The following is a 13,437-nucleotide window of genomic DNA, read 5'->3' on the forward strand; positions in this document are numbered from 1 at the left end:
ACCTATCATGATAGATATTTCTACATTTATTTTCACAAAGAAATAAGAAAGGTAAGAACTACGAGGAAACTAGGGTTGCAAATTGCCTAAAGTCCGGATCCGCTACCAACCGCTCCATCTGCTCCGCCAATAATCCGACGACAATTTCCACCGACCCGTCATCCGCGCGCGGTTGAAAGCTGCAAATGCCTGCAAATTGGCCACGGGGCATCCGGAAGGTATCAATGCGCCCGGAAGTCCCCAGGGCAGGGCCGAAATCCAGCTGGTAGAAGGGGAGCGCGACCCAGGAGGTGGTGACGAGGTCTTCAGCAAACCAACTCGGGAAGGCATTGGCTAAGGGCTGGCGGACGTCAGGAATCCCGGCGGCGAGGGTCACAGCCTCCTTAAGCCGTGATGTATTGCGGTTGGCGATGGTTTCTTGGCGGATGCGCGCGGCGATCTCGCCCAGCGGGGTGTAGGGGTTGGTGAGCTCGTGAATTAGCATGTTGGTCATGCTGCAGAAAACCACGTTGCCCGCATAGTCGGCGGGGACTGAGAGGGGCCTGCGACCATCGATGGCGACCGAGACGTACGAGTTGTCTCGGTACGGTGCATTTGGCCGGCCGGCGGGAAAGCGGGCTTTGGAGACGGTCCGCCAGATCCAGGCCACTAGGGCATCGTTGGTTGAGATAGGGGAAAGAGAGGAGGAGGATACAGCGGAGGCTGTTCTCTTGAGGGTTGCCTGAGCTGCAGCGGAGAGGGAGAAGATGCGTGTCTCCGCGCCAGTCGAGGCCTATCAGCTTCCACAACTCCGGCCTCTGTTTCAACGTCGGGTACTGCTTGGCCGCCTGGCTATGTGAGACTTGAAATGCAGGAGGTAGCGAGGTTTGAGGCTGAGACGGCGCGTGAGGGAACGCCGCAGGCTGCGCCGGGAGGCCCTGGACTTGTCGACAGTGTTGGGCCCATTTCTCGAAGATCAGGTAAACTCCGTAGGCATCGGCGAATTGATGGGAGAACCCAACCGAGAGAAGACAGCCGCCGGGGATGAAGCTGGCTTGCGCTGCCATGACGCGCTGGGTCGTAGCGACGCCGGCAAGGGGGGCCAGCAGTTGACCATCGAGCTTGCAAGTCGGGAACCCTTGAGCTTGAAGCTGGGCATAGCTATACGGGAAAGGACTGTCAGAGCCGGTGAAGTCGCGAATGGTCAGAGGCGAGCCATGCCCCTCCAAGGGCCGAATGGTGGGTTGTGTTCGTGGTGGGGAGTCCGCTGGGGGAGCGACGATCTCCCCCGCCAAATCAGGCCATTCTTCAAGGACCAGGGCCAGCGAGCGTTGCAAGACCGAGACCAGAGAATCGCGGCCGTCGTCGGAACAAGACCAGCCCACGATCAGTGCGTTGAAGATCGGGGGCATGATCGCGTCAGGGGGCTGATTTGATGCATGTTTTCGTTGACCTCGTGGTTCGGGACCGTTGAACTCAAACGCTGGATGGATTGTGAGAATAAATGGGTGGAAGTCTCTTCCACTTGGTGCAAGACCTTCATACATACTTAGACACCCATCGCCGTCGCCGAGGAGCGCGGAGTTCTCGCGGACTGCTCTCACCAGAGTCTCTCGGGCTGACCGCATTAGGAAAGTTCCGAATTCACCTGGCGTCGATGAGATTAAAAAAAGGGCCATGGTTAGTTTTAGAGTAATTGGATCAAGAAAGAAGTTCACCTTATTCCATTTAGATTAACATCATGCCGTCCGCGATTGAAACCACTGCCATCTCGACTCAGCTGTTGCTGAAGGGAGACAAAAGCCATTCGCATTCGGCCTGGAAGGCCCTGATACATCCCCGTGCCGATGAGACTTGCCATGAAAATGATGACTATTTCCTGCAACACTGGCCATTTTCTTCCGAGAAGAGCCGAGAAACCTTTGTCAATGCCGGCTTCGGTCGAGTCACTAGCCTCTACTTCCCGCTGCCGCGCGATGACCGTATTATCTTTGCGTGCAAGCTGTTAACAATCCTGTTCCTCATTGATGGTGTGTAGAATGCGCCCTTCCCTATCTGTTAGACTGTGTTAAAGCCATGAGGAAGATATCCTGGAAGATATGTCCTTGGAGGACGGAGAGGCGTACAATGCCCATCTGATGCCCCTCATGCGGGGAGATGTGCTCCCGAACCGTAAGGGCTCTCTTGCTATGATTTTCGTGAAGTACGCCAGAACAGAAACTGACTGCGGTATGAGAGAGACAGGCAATATCCCCGTCGAGTTTATGATGTACGACCTTTGGGAGGAGATGCGCGCTGCGAGCCCGATCCTGGCGGACGGGATTCTCGAGCCCACCTTCACCTTCATGCGCGCGCAGACGGACAAGACCCGTATTTCGATCAAGGAGCTGGGTCACTACCTTGTCTACCGGGAGCGGGATGTGGGGAAGGCGTGAGTCCAGATCCAGTTAGGTCTTTTGCTTGATGGTTGCTAACTCCAGGCCGTCGTCAGTCTCCTGTCAGCGCTCATGCGATTCACCATGGACCTCGAGCTGACGCCCGAGGAGCAGGCGGCAATGGTGGCACTCGAGCGCAACTGTTCGAAGCAGATCTCGGTGGTGAATGATATCTGGAGCTGGGAGAAAGAAGTGCGCGCGTCGCAGACCGGCCATAAGGATCGGCCCTCTGCTCGGGTGTCAAGGTGCTGGCTGAAGCAACTAATCTAGACATCGCGGCGACGAAGCGGCTGCTTCAGGCCATGGTCAAAGAGTGGAATCAGGTTCACGATCGGCTCACGGCGGAACAAGTCGCGGTGGGATGTCGGCCGGCCGTCAAGCTCTATATGAAGGGGCTGGAATACCAGATGAGCGGCAATGAGATGTGGAGTCGGACGACCCTGCGCTATGTTGATAAAGAGGCAACCGGTGTTTAGGGTTTTGTGTTTGGCAATCCGCCTCGAAGTGGGATACTACGTTGTTTGGAAGCAGTGGATGGCCAAGGTCGAGGTCTCCCCATTTGCAAGACCTTCAATGATTCAATATTACGATCCTATACTTTGTTGAGATATCCCTGATGACTCTCCATGTACGGAGTAGTATTTCCCCCATAACCTTATTCCTTCGGTAGACCGTATTAGGTTACGAGCTGCATTGGTAGCGGCCTTCGGCCGCTGGTCCGGTGGCACGTCGAGCAGGATTGAATGGAGTTCATTGGAAGAGAGGTAGTTAGTGTAGAGAAATTAGAGCAAAATACCAAATCTACGAAGCAGGTGGCTCAACCTGGCCGAATCCCGACTGTGGAGTGAGATCAACTGTTGCCAAGCTTGCAGCATCTAATACCAATGGACCTTCAAACCCTCTCTTATACTCATCTCATCATGAATCTCACTTCAGACAGGCAGGAGCAGATCATGGTATACCACATTCAGTGTCGAGTGAGCAGTCTCATCAGGGTCCCGCAGGACGCAGATTTCCGCTGCCGCAGGATAGACGTTTCTTTGTTCTCCTTGACTCCGGAACTTTCCCTTCTGAGCGACAGGGGGCAAGGAAAACAAAGAAACGAAAATTCCTTCTTTTGAAACTACCCCTTTCCCTTCTCTTCTCCCGTGCATCTTCTCCTCCCTCTTTCTCTTTTTCTTCTCGTCAATCATCTCACAATGCCCCGTTGCGCTCTCGTCACCGGCTGCAGCGCCGGAGGCATCGGCTCGGCCCTGGTGGAGGAGCTCCACGCCCAAGGGCTGAGAGTGTACGCGACCGCCCGCTCCCCAGCCAAGATGGACCACCTTGCCAAACTTCCCAATGTCACTCTCGTCACCCTCGACGTCGCCGACCCGGCCAGCATTGCCGCTGCCGTCGATACCGTCCGCCAGGATTTGTCCTCGCACGGTGACTCCCTCGACGTTCTCATCAACAATGCCGGCCAATCCCTCGTCTCTCCCGCCCTGGATACCTCCATCGACAAGGCCAAGAGTCTTTTCGATGTGAATTTCTGGGGTGTCATCGCCGTCACCCAGGCTTTCACGCCGCTGCTTCAGGCTGCCCAGAATGGCAGTACGCTCGTGAACGTCTGCTCCATCTCGGGCTTCTTGTACGCCCCTTGGATGAGTGAATAACCTCCACCCCGGCGGTCGCGATAAAAATATATCACGAGTGACCCGCTGACCATTCGCATCAGGTGCCTACAACGCCTCAAAGGCCGCTCTGATGTCTTGGAGCGAGACTCTCCGGTTGGAATTGCAGCCTTTCAACATCCGGGTTATTTCCCTGGTCACCGGCTCGGTTGCCACAAATGTCATGTCGCATTCTGAACTGACCCTGCCTGAAAACTCACTTTACCAGAAGGCGCTCTCGGAGATTCAATTGCGCGGCGTCGGGAAGGATGTCTCGAATAAGAGCGCGCCGGCAGCCTTTGCTCGCGAGGTTGTCAAGGATGTCTTGGGCGGAGCGACGGGACCTGTGTGGCGTGGCGCGATGGCTTCCATGGTGAAGTTTATGTCCAAGTACATGCCGACATCCGTTTTAGTGAGTGTCCCTGTGTTCTTTGATTTGATATTTCTCTTTGACCTAAATTGATTACTGATATGTGTCGTGTAGGACCGGGCAATGAAGGGGGGGACTGGGCTGGACAAGTTGCCGTGAAAGAACATTGCACAGATATATCGTAGAACAACGACTAGGTCCGTCCATAATATATTTTCTCACCTCTCGTTGCTTATCCTACCTAGGGAATTATCTATTCACTTTTACACGTTCCCACTCACTTCGCCCGTGGAAGCACCTGCGTGATGAGCTTGGGCTTAACCCACAGGAGATGCATGGCCACGTCCCTGTGCCATTCCACCTCATCGTCCATCAGCTTCAGATCGTATCGGTAATAAAGCTTTGCCAGGGTCAACCGTAGTTCCAACCAGGCCAATCTGTCCAATAATTGTCAATTATACGCCACTAATCTCCATGGAAGAACTTGGGGGGAGAAAGGAGAGCTCACCCAATGCCAGCGGGGGAAAGATACGCAATGCCTCCAGACATACCGCGTGCAAGTACTTGAGCGAGGAGGTGAATTGTCCATTGATCTCCTTGTAGCTTCCGAAGGCGGATCGAACCTCCTTCTGCAATGCCTTGAGAATGCGGGGATTACGACCGACGTAGTAAATGACGGTTGCCAGACATGTGGCTGTTGTTTCACTCCCCGCAATGCTATGGTGGTCAGTTTTTAGCGTCGCTTTGACTGGCAAGGAAATGGAAGCAGTTGATCGGTACGTACACAAAGTCCGAGGCGTGAGCGGCCAACTGAATGTCTGATATCTGGGATGCGTCGCGCTCTACCAACAGGTAGCTCATGAAGTCTCTCTGGTTGATCTTCTGCTGGATTCGACTAGACGATGGAGAATGAGTATCCCAGTATTAATGAATGTCGGATGAGGCAGAGTACCGTTTGACCAAGTCGATCGTATATGTTTGGTGTTTGATCGCGCCATCCATGAGCTCCTTTAACCAGCGTGGATTGAGCTTACCTATTAGCGCCTTCTAGTCGACCTTTAAGATTACGAAACTCGATAACGGTATAAAGGATATTACGTTTATTTTAAAGGTCTTTTAGGTAGAAAAGTTCGATATCGCGATAGTAGACCGAGTCCGGAAGATCTTTTAAGGAAATATACTTTAGAAGATTACTCTAGAAGGTATTATCCCGTTTACGGGACTAGAGCTAGACTATAGTAAACTAAATAATTATATTCCTATAACGAAAGAATCTCGAATAGACCTAGTGATACTAGTAAATTATACTAAAAGTATCTATATCTAGAGTATTTTTATCTTTTATTTATTAGGGAATTTTACGCTCGGCTAGGAATATACCTATAAGAAACTTTCTAGGGTAAGTATACTCTATTTAGGAATAGATAGGATATAACTTACTCGTTATATCTATTAACGGGTATCCTTACCGACGCGGCGACGGGCGAATAGCTCGAAGTATTAATAAAGGTGTCGCTAGACTGCGACATCGCCCGTCCACGGTGGGCGGTGGGCTATTTGGATTTTCGAGTGCCCGTCTATAACGCCTAAGGTCCACGGGTATGCCTATCCCGGGTATGCCTACTATGCCTACTATTGTATAAAGTCACCTAAAATAGACGTATAACTCGCTGACTTTGTATAATAAATAACCGTTATTTATACCTATTTTGCTAACTCTATATAAAATCGCGGTTTTAATCTATAATATCTATAAATTTTACTAAAATATCTAAGTATATAAGAAACTAATATATATATGATACGACTTAGAATAAATTTTTAATCGAAATATATTATATTATATAGTATTTTTATTAACTTATTAAATTATACTATAATAGTTTAAAGATATATATTTAAGTTAGTAGTATATACCTACTATTTTCTATAAGTAAAATACTACTTATAGATTCTACTTTATCTCTCGCTCTAGTATATTTCTTATAGGTAGATCGAAAGTAAATTAGTATAATTCCTATTTTATAAGCTTATATTACTAAATTATATCAATTATATTACTAAAAGACTTATATTATTATTCTAGGAGTTTTAAATCCTTCGATTATAACTTAAGATAGGCGTTTAGGTATATATCTATAGATATACCCGTAGGTATACCTATAGATAAAGATATTTATAGCTAATTAGCTTATAATAGATAGTAGGTCTATACTTAATTTACGATCTATTAGATCTATATAAAGTACCCCTTTTACTAGTAACCCCTATCTTATACGGTTATAAGTTACCTATTATAAGTTTAGATTACTTACTCTCCCTTTATCGTTAAATTATCCCTTATATCGTATTAACTATATCCTAACCTAGTACCTATACTATAGGGCCTTCTTTACTTCCTCCGAGCTCCTAACTAGACCTCTCCTATATCGCTAATATATTTAATCCTAACCTTAATCTAAATATTAATCCTAGTCTCTTTAATAGCTAATAGACTTCTATATTAGTAATAGAGTCTAAGTTTACTTAATTAGCTATTCTTAATTACTCTTTTAAACGCGTTAGCCCTAATCGGAGAAAGTAGTTTATCCTTTATAACGCGATAAATAACGCGTCTAAAGTAAAGTTTATCGAGTAATAGCGTACTATAGTATATAGTAGCGGTACTAAGATATAAAAAAGGCTACGATAGGATATAAAATATATATTAGATATCTAGGAGAACTTCGATTAGATAGTATATTATATTATAGGCGAACCTTTAGTTATATATCGGACGTATAGGGCTATATTACCTTATCTAAGTACGAAGTAAAGCGGTACTAATATACTTAAGCGGTATATAACCTTAGGTAAATACTAAAAGGATAGTAAAAGTAAGTCTATATAATAGTCGATTAAGGATACTATATAGTATATACTAATAAGTCCTATATAATTATATCTTTTAAGATAACTAATATATTATATATTAGGTACTAGAGTTATCTTATAAGTCAAAATTCTCGAATAATAAATAGGAAAGAGAGTAAATTAAATATCTTACTAGTCTAAACCTCCCTTTCCGGATACTTAAGAGGAAGTAATTTACTTCTTTAATTCGAATAGTATAAAAGGCTCTAGCTAAACCTACTTTACTCTATCCTTATACTACTTAATACCGGCTTAAGAAATTAGTCGATAAGGAGTAGTATATAATTCTCGCTACCTTACTATAAGATATAAAACTCTTAATCGCCCTCGATTACTAGATATCGCCTTTTTAGTAGGTATTTATAGCGATTATAGGGTACTTTATTAACCGAGACTAGAATTACCGTAAGCTCCTACTTAGTTTCGAACTACTTAATAGGGCGTATTCTAGTATAAATCTAAGTAAAGTACTTATAGAGATCTTTAAGAAGCTTAATATTACTAATCGTATATTAGCGATTATATTAGATAACGTATCGAATAATATAACTTTAGTATAGGTAGTTTAAGACTCTATTAACTCCCTTAAACTATCGAATAGCCTAGTAGTTATTCGAATCTCTTATCTTATATATATTATCTAGCTAAGCCTTTATAAGCTACTTAGATTAGTAAAGGCCGATCCCTAGAACGATACTATAAATCGGAATATTTCTAATATCTAAGCCTAAGCCTAAGCTCGATCGCTCCGTACTTTATAGAGTAAATAAGTTATTATATAAACCCTTATTAAAATAAGTATATCACTTTATTTATTACTTAATATATCTAATAAATATCTAGATTTAAGGGCTTACTATATTTATTAATATAAGCCCCTAACGTCGCGATAATTTCTTCTATCTCTAGACTAATAAAGTAAAACTTACGCCTATCTAAGATATCTATATATACTAGAATTCTACCTTCTTAATACTTTATCGTACGAAACGCCTTAGTAAGCCCTATAATAAATACTATAATAATATTAGGACTTAGAAATATAAACTTAGTAAGATAGAATAGCGGTAGGTCGACTATCTTCTATATATTATAGAGCTATTCTACCGCTTTACTATAGTACTTTTAAAGACTAAAGAGATAATAATATATTATATTTTTAGTATTTATAACGCCCTCTTCGAGTACTTCGAGGAATCGATTATATAACTTACTCCGAAAACTATATCTTAGAAGAAGGCGATACTATAAGCCCTTAATATTAGGATAGTAAAGCTTACCTCTTACTATATAAAGACGAAAGAGATCTATAATAGTCTCTACGTAATTAGAATAATTCTTATACCCTAGTATAAGCTTTACTTCTTCTTAAGTAAGACGTAAGGTACGTTAGAGAACGATATAAACTAGAGTAATTAGTATAAGGAAACGCTTCGCTAGTTTATAGCTCCTTACGCCTAAAGATATACCTAGATATAATCCCTATAAAAAGAGTAACCCCCTAAGCGTTACTTAGCTAGTATAAATAATCTAGACGCCCTCCTCGACCTTCTATCTTATATCTACTCTAATTTATTAATATTAGAGTATAAACTTACTAGATACCTTAAAAAATATATATTATATTTACTATTATTATAAGCGGGAATACTAATACCTATAATAATAAAGAGAAAGGTCGATCCTTTATAATTCTAGAAGGAATATAAGAATAAATTCCCGATTCTTTTAAGTATTACTCGCGATATCCTCTCTATTCCTATAATAGGCGTTAGAGTTAAACGTTTTTTTAATTTAGTATAGGATATCTACTACTACCGACGTAGGCGGCTAAGTACAAAGATAGTCTAGGATATTATAATATTCTAGTATAAAACCTAGTTCGATATTAAAATTAAAGAACTACCTAATAAGGATATATACTTAGATTTTATATAAGAAATAGACGAATAGAGAGAGGCTAAGCTTACTACTAATATACCTAAACTAATTAGCGATAGTAAGGATTCCGAGGATAATAATCCTATTAGGCTAATCGAGTATAAGTTTATAATAGAGAGTTAGCTTTCTCGTCCTTCTATAGTACTAAGTACGCGGAAGCGATAGCGAAGTAAACTAGTCGATAGCGAAGATAAGAGTAGTCTATATCTCCCTTCTTATAGAGATAAGGGTAGTACTTAAAGGCGCCGTAGTTTAAGAGAAGTAAGGAAGCGTAGTAAACCTAATAATAATCAATTTATATTATATTAGTATAAATATATAACTATAATAAACGCCTAAGTTATTATATAAAGGCTTCTAAACCTTATTTCTAACCCTAGTTAAAAAAGTGATAGTATATTAAGTTATATAAAGGCTTCTAAACCTTATTTCTAACCCCGGTTAAAAAAGTGATAGTATATTAAGTTATTATATATAGGCTTCTAAAGCTTATTTCTAACCTCGGTTAGAAAATTGACTATAGTATCAAGTTATTATACAAAGGCTTCTATAGCTCATTTTTCTAACCGAGGTTAGAAAATTGATAGTAGTATCAAGTCATTATATATATAATCAAATTACTTAAAAATATAGAGAAAAAATATACAAATAATATAAGTCACGAAGTCAAGAAATTCTACTTACTAAAAAAGCCTATAGGCGCCCACGACGCCTAAGGCCCGTAGGCCCTAAGGGTAGGGCCCGTCTATAGGCCTCTCTATAGGGCCTATTTCCCGCTTATATAAGGCCTATAGGCAATGCCTACCCGCCCGTCTATAGGCGATGTCGTAGTCTAGGTGTCGCTAGTATTTATTATACGACTAAAGTAGTTTCTTTCGTGATATTTTGAATATCTAATTAAAAAAGTTTATATAGATTATCTAATCCTTTAAAAGAAGAAAGTCTATATAATCCTCGTTCGATTAAATATAAAATCTATTCTCGTATTATTCTTAGTTATAAGACTTTTCCTAACTAAGTAGGTACTTACTTTCGCTAATAACGTTTAACGATAGCGATACCTTCTAAGGTCTTTAGCTTAAAGTTTAGAGGAAGCTATCTAAGACTACGAAAATATTCTAGTCTAGCTCGAGTTTCCTCGTAAAGAATAGGATCGTTCTAGTATTAGTACTTATTAGTTTGAGCCGGATATATAGGCGTAGGTAATATAGAGGCGGTTAGATATAAAGACTAGGGTAGAAAATTTGTGTTATAGGAAACGATAATATTAAGGTCGCCTTAAAGCGTAGATAACGAGGGTAAGAGTGTTAAAAGATACTCTACAAGTCAGGGTAGGTGCCTATCAATCAGGTAGGAGAAGGTAATAAGATAGGTGGTTCCTAGAAGTCAAAGACTGTTTCTTAGAGAGCCGTTAGGCTTCCTCTATATAGTCCAATTTATATATAGTCTCTCTATATTAATAGCGGGAGGAAATGTAATACGTAGAGCGGGGTCTCGTTCCTACGGGGAACCCTTCTCGGAAGGGTAGGGAAATATAGGCGATCCCCCTCTAGAGAGGTCAAACCTCCTATAGGCCTAAGGCACTAATCTAGGAATAGCCTTACGTCTAATTATATTATAACAAATCATCCCTCCTTTAAGAATCGCGTACCTTTACGTAGGGTAATAGGTAATTAGGAGGAAGTATATAATAGGGTAAACGATATAAAATAGGTAGGAGCGTAAGATAGATAAATAAAGTAAGATCTCGCCTATAAAAATAGGGGACGCGTCTCTTTATTATAATCCTATAGCCTCTCTTCGTTTTATTTCTACTCTTTATATCTTACTTTCCTACCTTTCCCTTTATTAGAATCGTCGTTTCGTTAGCTCTTCTTTAGTTTCGAGGTACTAGAAATATTATAATACCTCGATAAAACCCTATATATAATACCCGCCTTCTTTTAGAGGCCCTAGTTCGTATTAGGATCCTCTAGTATATATACTATCTATATATTATAATCGCTAAATAGAAGGAGGACTAGACTCGCCCTTTTAAGATTAACTATATAATAGATATTAAAGCTTCTATTACGTATAAGTAGTACTCTAGCCGCGCTTCGATATATATTCCTATAGGTTTTATTAAGTTTTATATATAGAGATAGCGGCTAATAATTCTTAGGCCGCGACTATAATACTCGGCGACTATTAGGACCTAAGTAATATACTAGTATAAGCCTATAAGATATTCTAGCTAGACTAGATTAATATTAATAGTATTAAGAAGGATAGTAACGAGCTAGAATAGCTATTTTCTATAAAGACCTATTAAGTAGTCGCCGAGAAGATAATAGAGCTCTATAAATCCTTCGACGCCTCGGAGTAGGCTTATTATAAAGAGTATAGATTAACCGGTAATAAAGCCTAGGTTAAGATATATAATAAGGTAGTTTTAAATAAGGTTTTTAGCGTTCTCTAACTATAATTTCGGTAGTAAACCTAGGCCGATTATAATATATTTCTTATAGGCTATCGATCCGCGCTCCTTCCTATTACCGCCCTTAATTTCTTTAATATCTAGGAGTAGAGAGTAGCTTATTTTTCGAAAGGATTTATATATCTTTTATCTAGAGATAAGGGATACGTTTTATAGACTTTAGCGAAGTAGATATTTTATAAAGATATTTCGGCGGAGGTTTATAAGGTTTAAGATACCCTAGACTCTAATATAGATAATAATACTTCTATTAGGGGTAATAAGATAGAGGAGCGGACTATAATAGATTTCCCTATTCTTTTAAAGGAGATTTAAGAGTAGGCCTAGTTATATTTTTAGATACTTTTATTATATTATCGTTTCGGCGTTGTTGGCACTTTAGCAGATATAATATTATAGCCTATAATTAGGTTATAATATTTTAGTAGGGAAGTGGTATTAGGTAATCTTTATAGCTTATATAATTATATTATATAAGATATAAAGGGTTATACTTAGCTAGAATAGGAATTAATATAAGAGGTAGAAGTCAAGTTGATTGTTATTATGCTTATATTATTATAACATACTAGCTAAGCAAGGAATTTCGATTCCTTATATAGCTAGTTAGGAGGCAATTATGAGATAATATAATATCTTATAATGTTATAATATGACTTCACTATATATGGCAAATATCATAATATGACCTCACTATATATGGTAGATAATAGTGAGTCATAATATAGTTTACCATATATCATATATCTAAGGATCACTTAGATAGTACCGGTAAAATATATATAGGCTCCTTTCCTATCATAATAATATATATATACCATAATATATATCCTATATATATATTATATAATACTATTATGCTAACAGGCGTCCCTTTTCTCTACTTATTAGCCGGGTTTCCCTTATCTTTTAAAGTAGTTTCGCTATCCCTTTATAGTAACTAAAGGTTTTTTTTTTCCTTTTTCCGCTTCTAGTAAAAGTATATTACTTTAGTTATATTTTCTATATCTCTTTAGAGAACCTATTAGTTATATTCTAAGGGCTATCCTTTCTATTTAATAAGGAAGTATTTTTCGTTCTTAATTTATTTTTTATTATATACTTCTTCGACTTTATATTCCTCTTTATCTTTTAAGTCGGGTATTAGTAGAGATTCGCTACCCTTTCTAGGTAGTTTTCTCTATAGTTCGAGGAGGGTTATATAAAAGATATTATAGATTCGATTATATTACTAAGGTAAGCTTAGGCGGTAAGCTTATTTTCCGATAGCCTATAAGACGCGAAAAGGGCCGATAAAGCGAGGTACTAATTTTCTACTCTCTTTTAATCTAAAGTTTTTTATTAATAGGCTAATAAGATCTCCCTTTTTAAATTATATCGGAACGTAGTCTTTATTATAATATTTTATTATAGTTTCGTTTATCTTTTACTAGTATTCCTATAGTTTTTAGCGGAGATTTTCTAATTTCTTAACTTATATAGACGCCGCTAAGACCTCTTTATAAAGAGTTTCGCCCTCGAAATATTATTAGAAGTTAGGTAAGTATCCTAGTAGGGCCTAAAATAGAGATATACTAGTTATTACGTTAATAACGTTATTATATATAAATTCGGTAGATCTTAGTAAAGAAGCTTATAAGACTTACTTATTATCTATAAAGTACTAGA

At 40.2% G+C, this 13,437-nt stretch overlaps 4 protein-coding genes across 4 annotated transcripts; 2 read left to right on the plus strand and 2 right to left on the minus strand.

Annotated features, from left to right (window-relative positions):
• Window positions 1–58: 58 nt before the first annotated feature.
• On the minus strand, window positions 59–1,607 carry N7537_003743 (transferase family protein; the record flags this gene model as incomplete). Its single annotated transcript, XM_056894801.1, has 3 exons — window positions 59–772; window positions 843–1,462; window positions 1,529–1,607. The coding sequence occupies 3 exons, from the start codon at window positions 1,605–1,607 to the stop codon at window positions 59–61; spliced, it is 1,413 nt and encodes a 470-aa protein (XP_056754549.1).
• A 113-nt stretch (window positions 1,608–1,720) lies between these two features.
• Window positions 1,721–2,890, plus strand: N7537_003744 (uncharacterized protein; the record flags this gene model as incomplete). Its single annotated transcript, XM_056894802.1, has 4 exons — window positions 1,721–2,013; window positions 2,054–2,410; window positions 2,471–2,606; window positions 2,660–2,890. The coding sequence occupies 4 exons, from the start codon at window positions 1,721–1,723 to the stop codon at window positions 2,888–2,890; spliced, it is 1,017 nt and encodes a 338-aa protein (XP_056754550.1).
• Window positions 2,891–3,613: 723 nt separating this feature from the next.
• N7537_003745 (SDR family oxidoreductase) lies at window positions 3,614–4,595 on the plus strand (the record flags this gene model as incomplete). Its single annotated transcript, XM_056894803.1, has 3 exons — window positions 3,614–4,061; window positions 4,132–4,478; window positions 4,551–4,595. The coding sequence occupies 3 exons, from the start codon at window positions 3,614–3,616 to the stop codon at window positions 4,593–4,595; spliced, it is 840 nt and encodes a 279-aa protein (XP_056754551.1).
• A 118-nt stretch (window positions 4,596–4,713) lies between these two features.
• On the minus strand, window positions 4,714–5,438 carry N7537_003746 (uncharacterized protein; the record flags this gene model as incomplete). Its single annotated transcript, XM_056894804.1, has 4 exons — window positions 4,714–4,836; window positions 4,988–5,153; window positions 5,221–5,331; window positions 5,389–5,438. 4 exons carry the CDS (start codon window positions 5,436–5,438, stop codon window positions 4,714–4,716), a joined length of 450 nt encoding a protein of 149 aa, XP_056754552.1.
• Between the last annotated feature and the right edge of the window lie 7,999 nt (window positions 5,439–13,437).

The sequence above is a fragment of the Penicillium hordei genome (genome assembly GCF_028827395.1).
Source record: "Penicillium hordei strain IBT 12815 chromosome Unknown utg000002l_segment0_segment0, whole genome shotgun sequence".
NCBI lineage: Eukaryota > Fungi > Ascomycota > Eurotiomycetes > Eurotiales > Aspergillaceae > Penicillium > Penicillium hordei.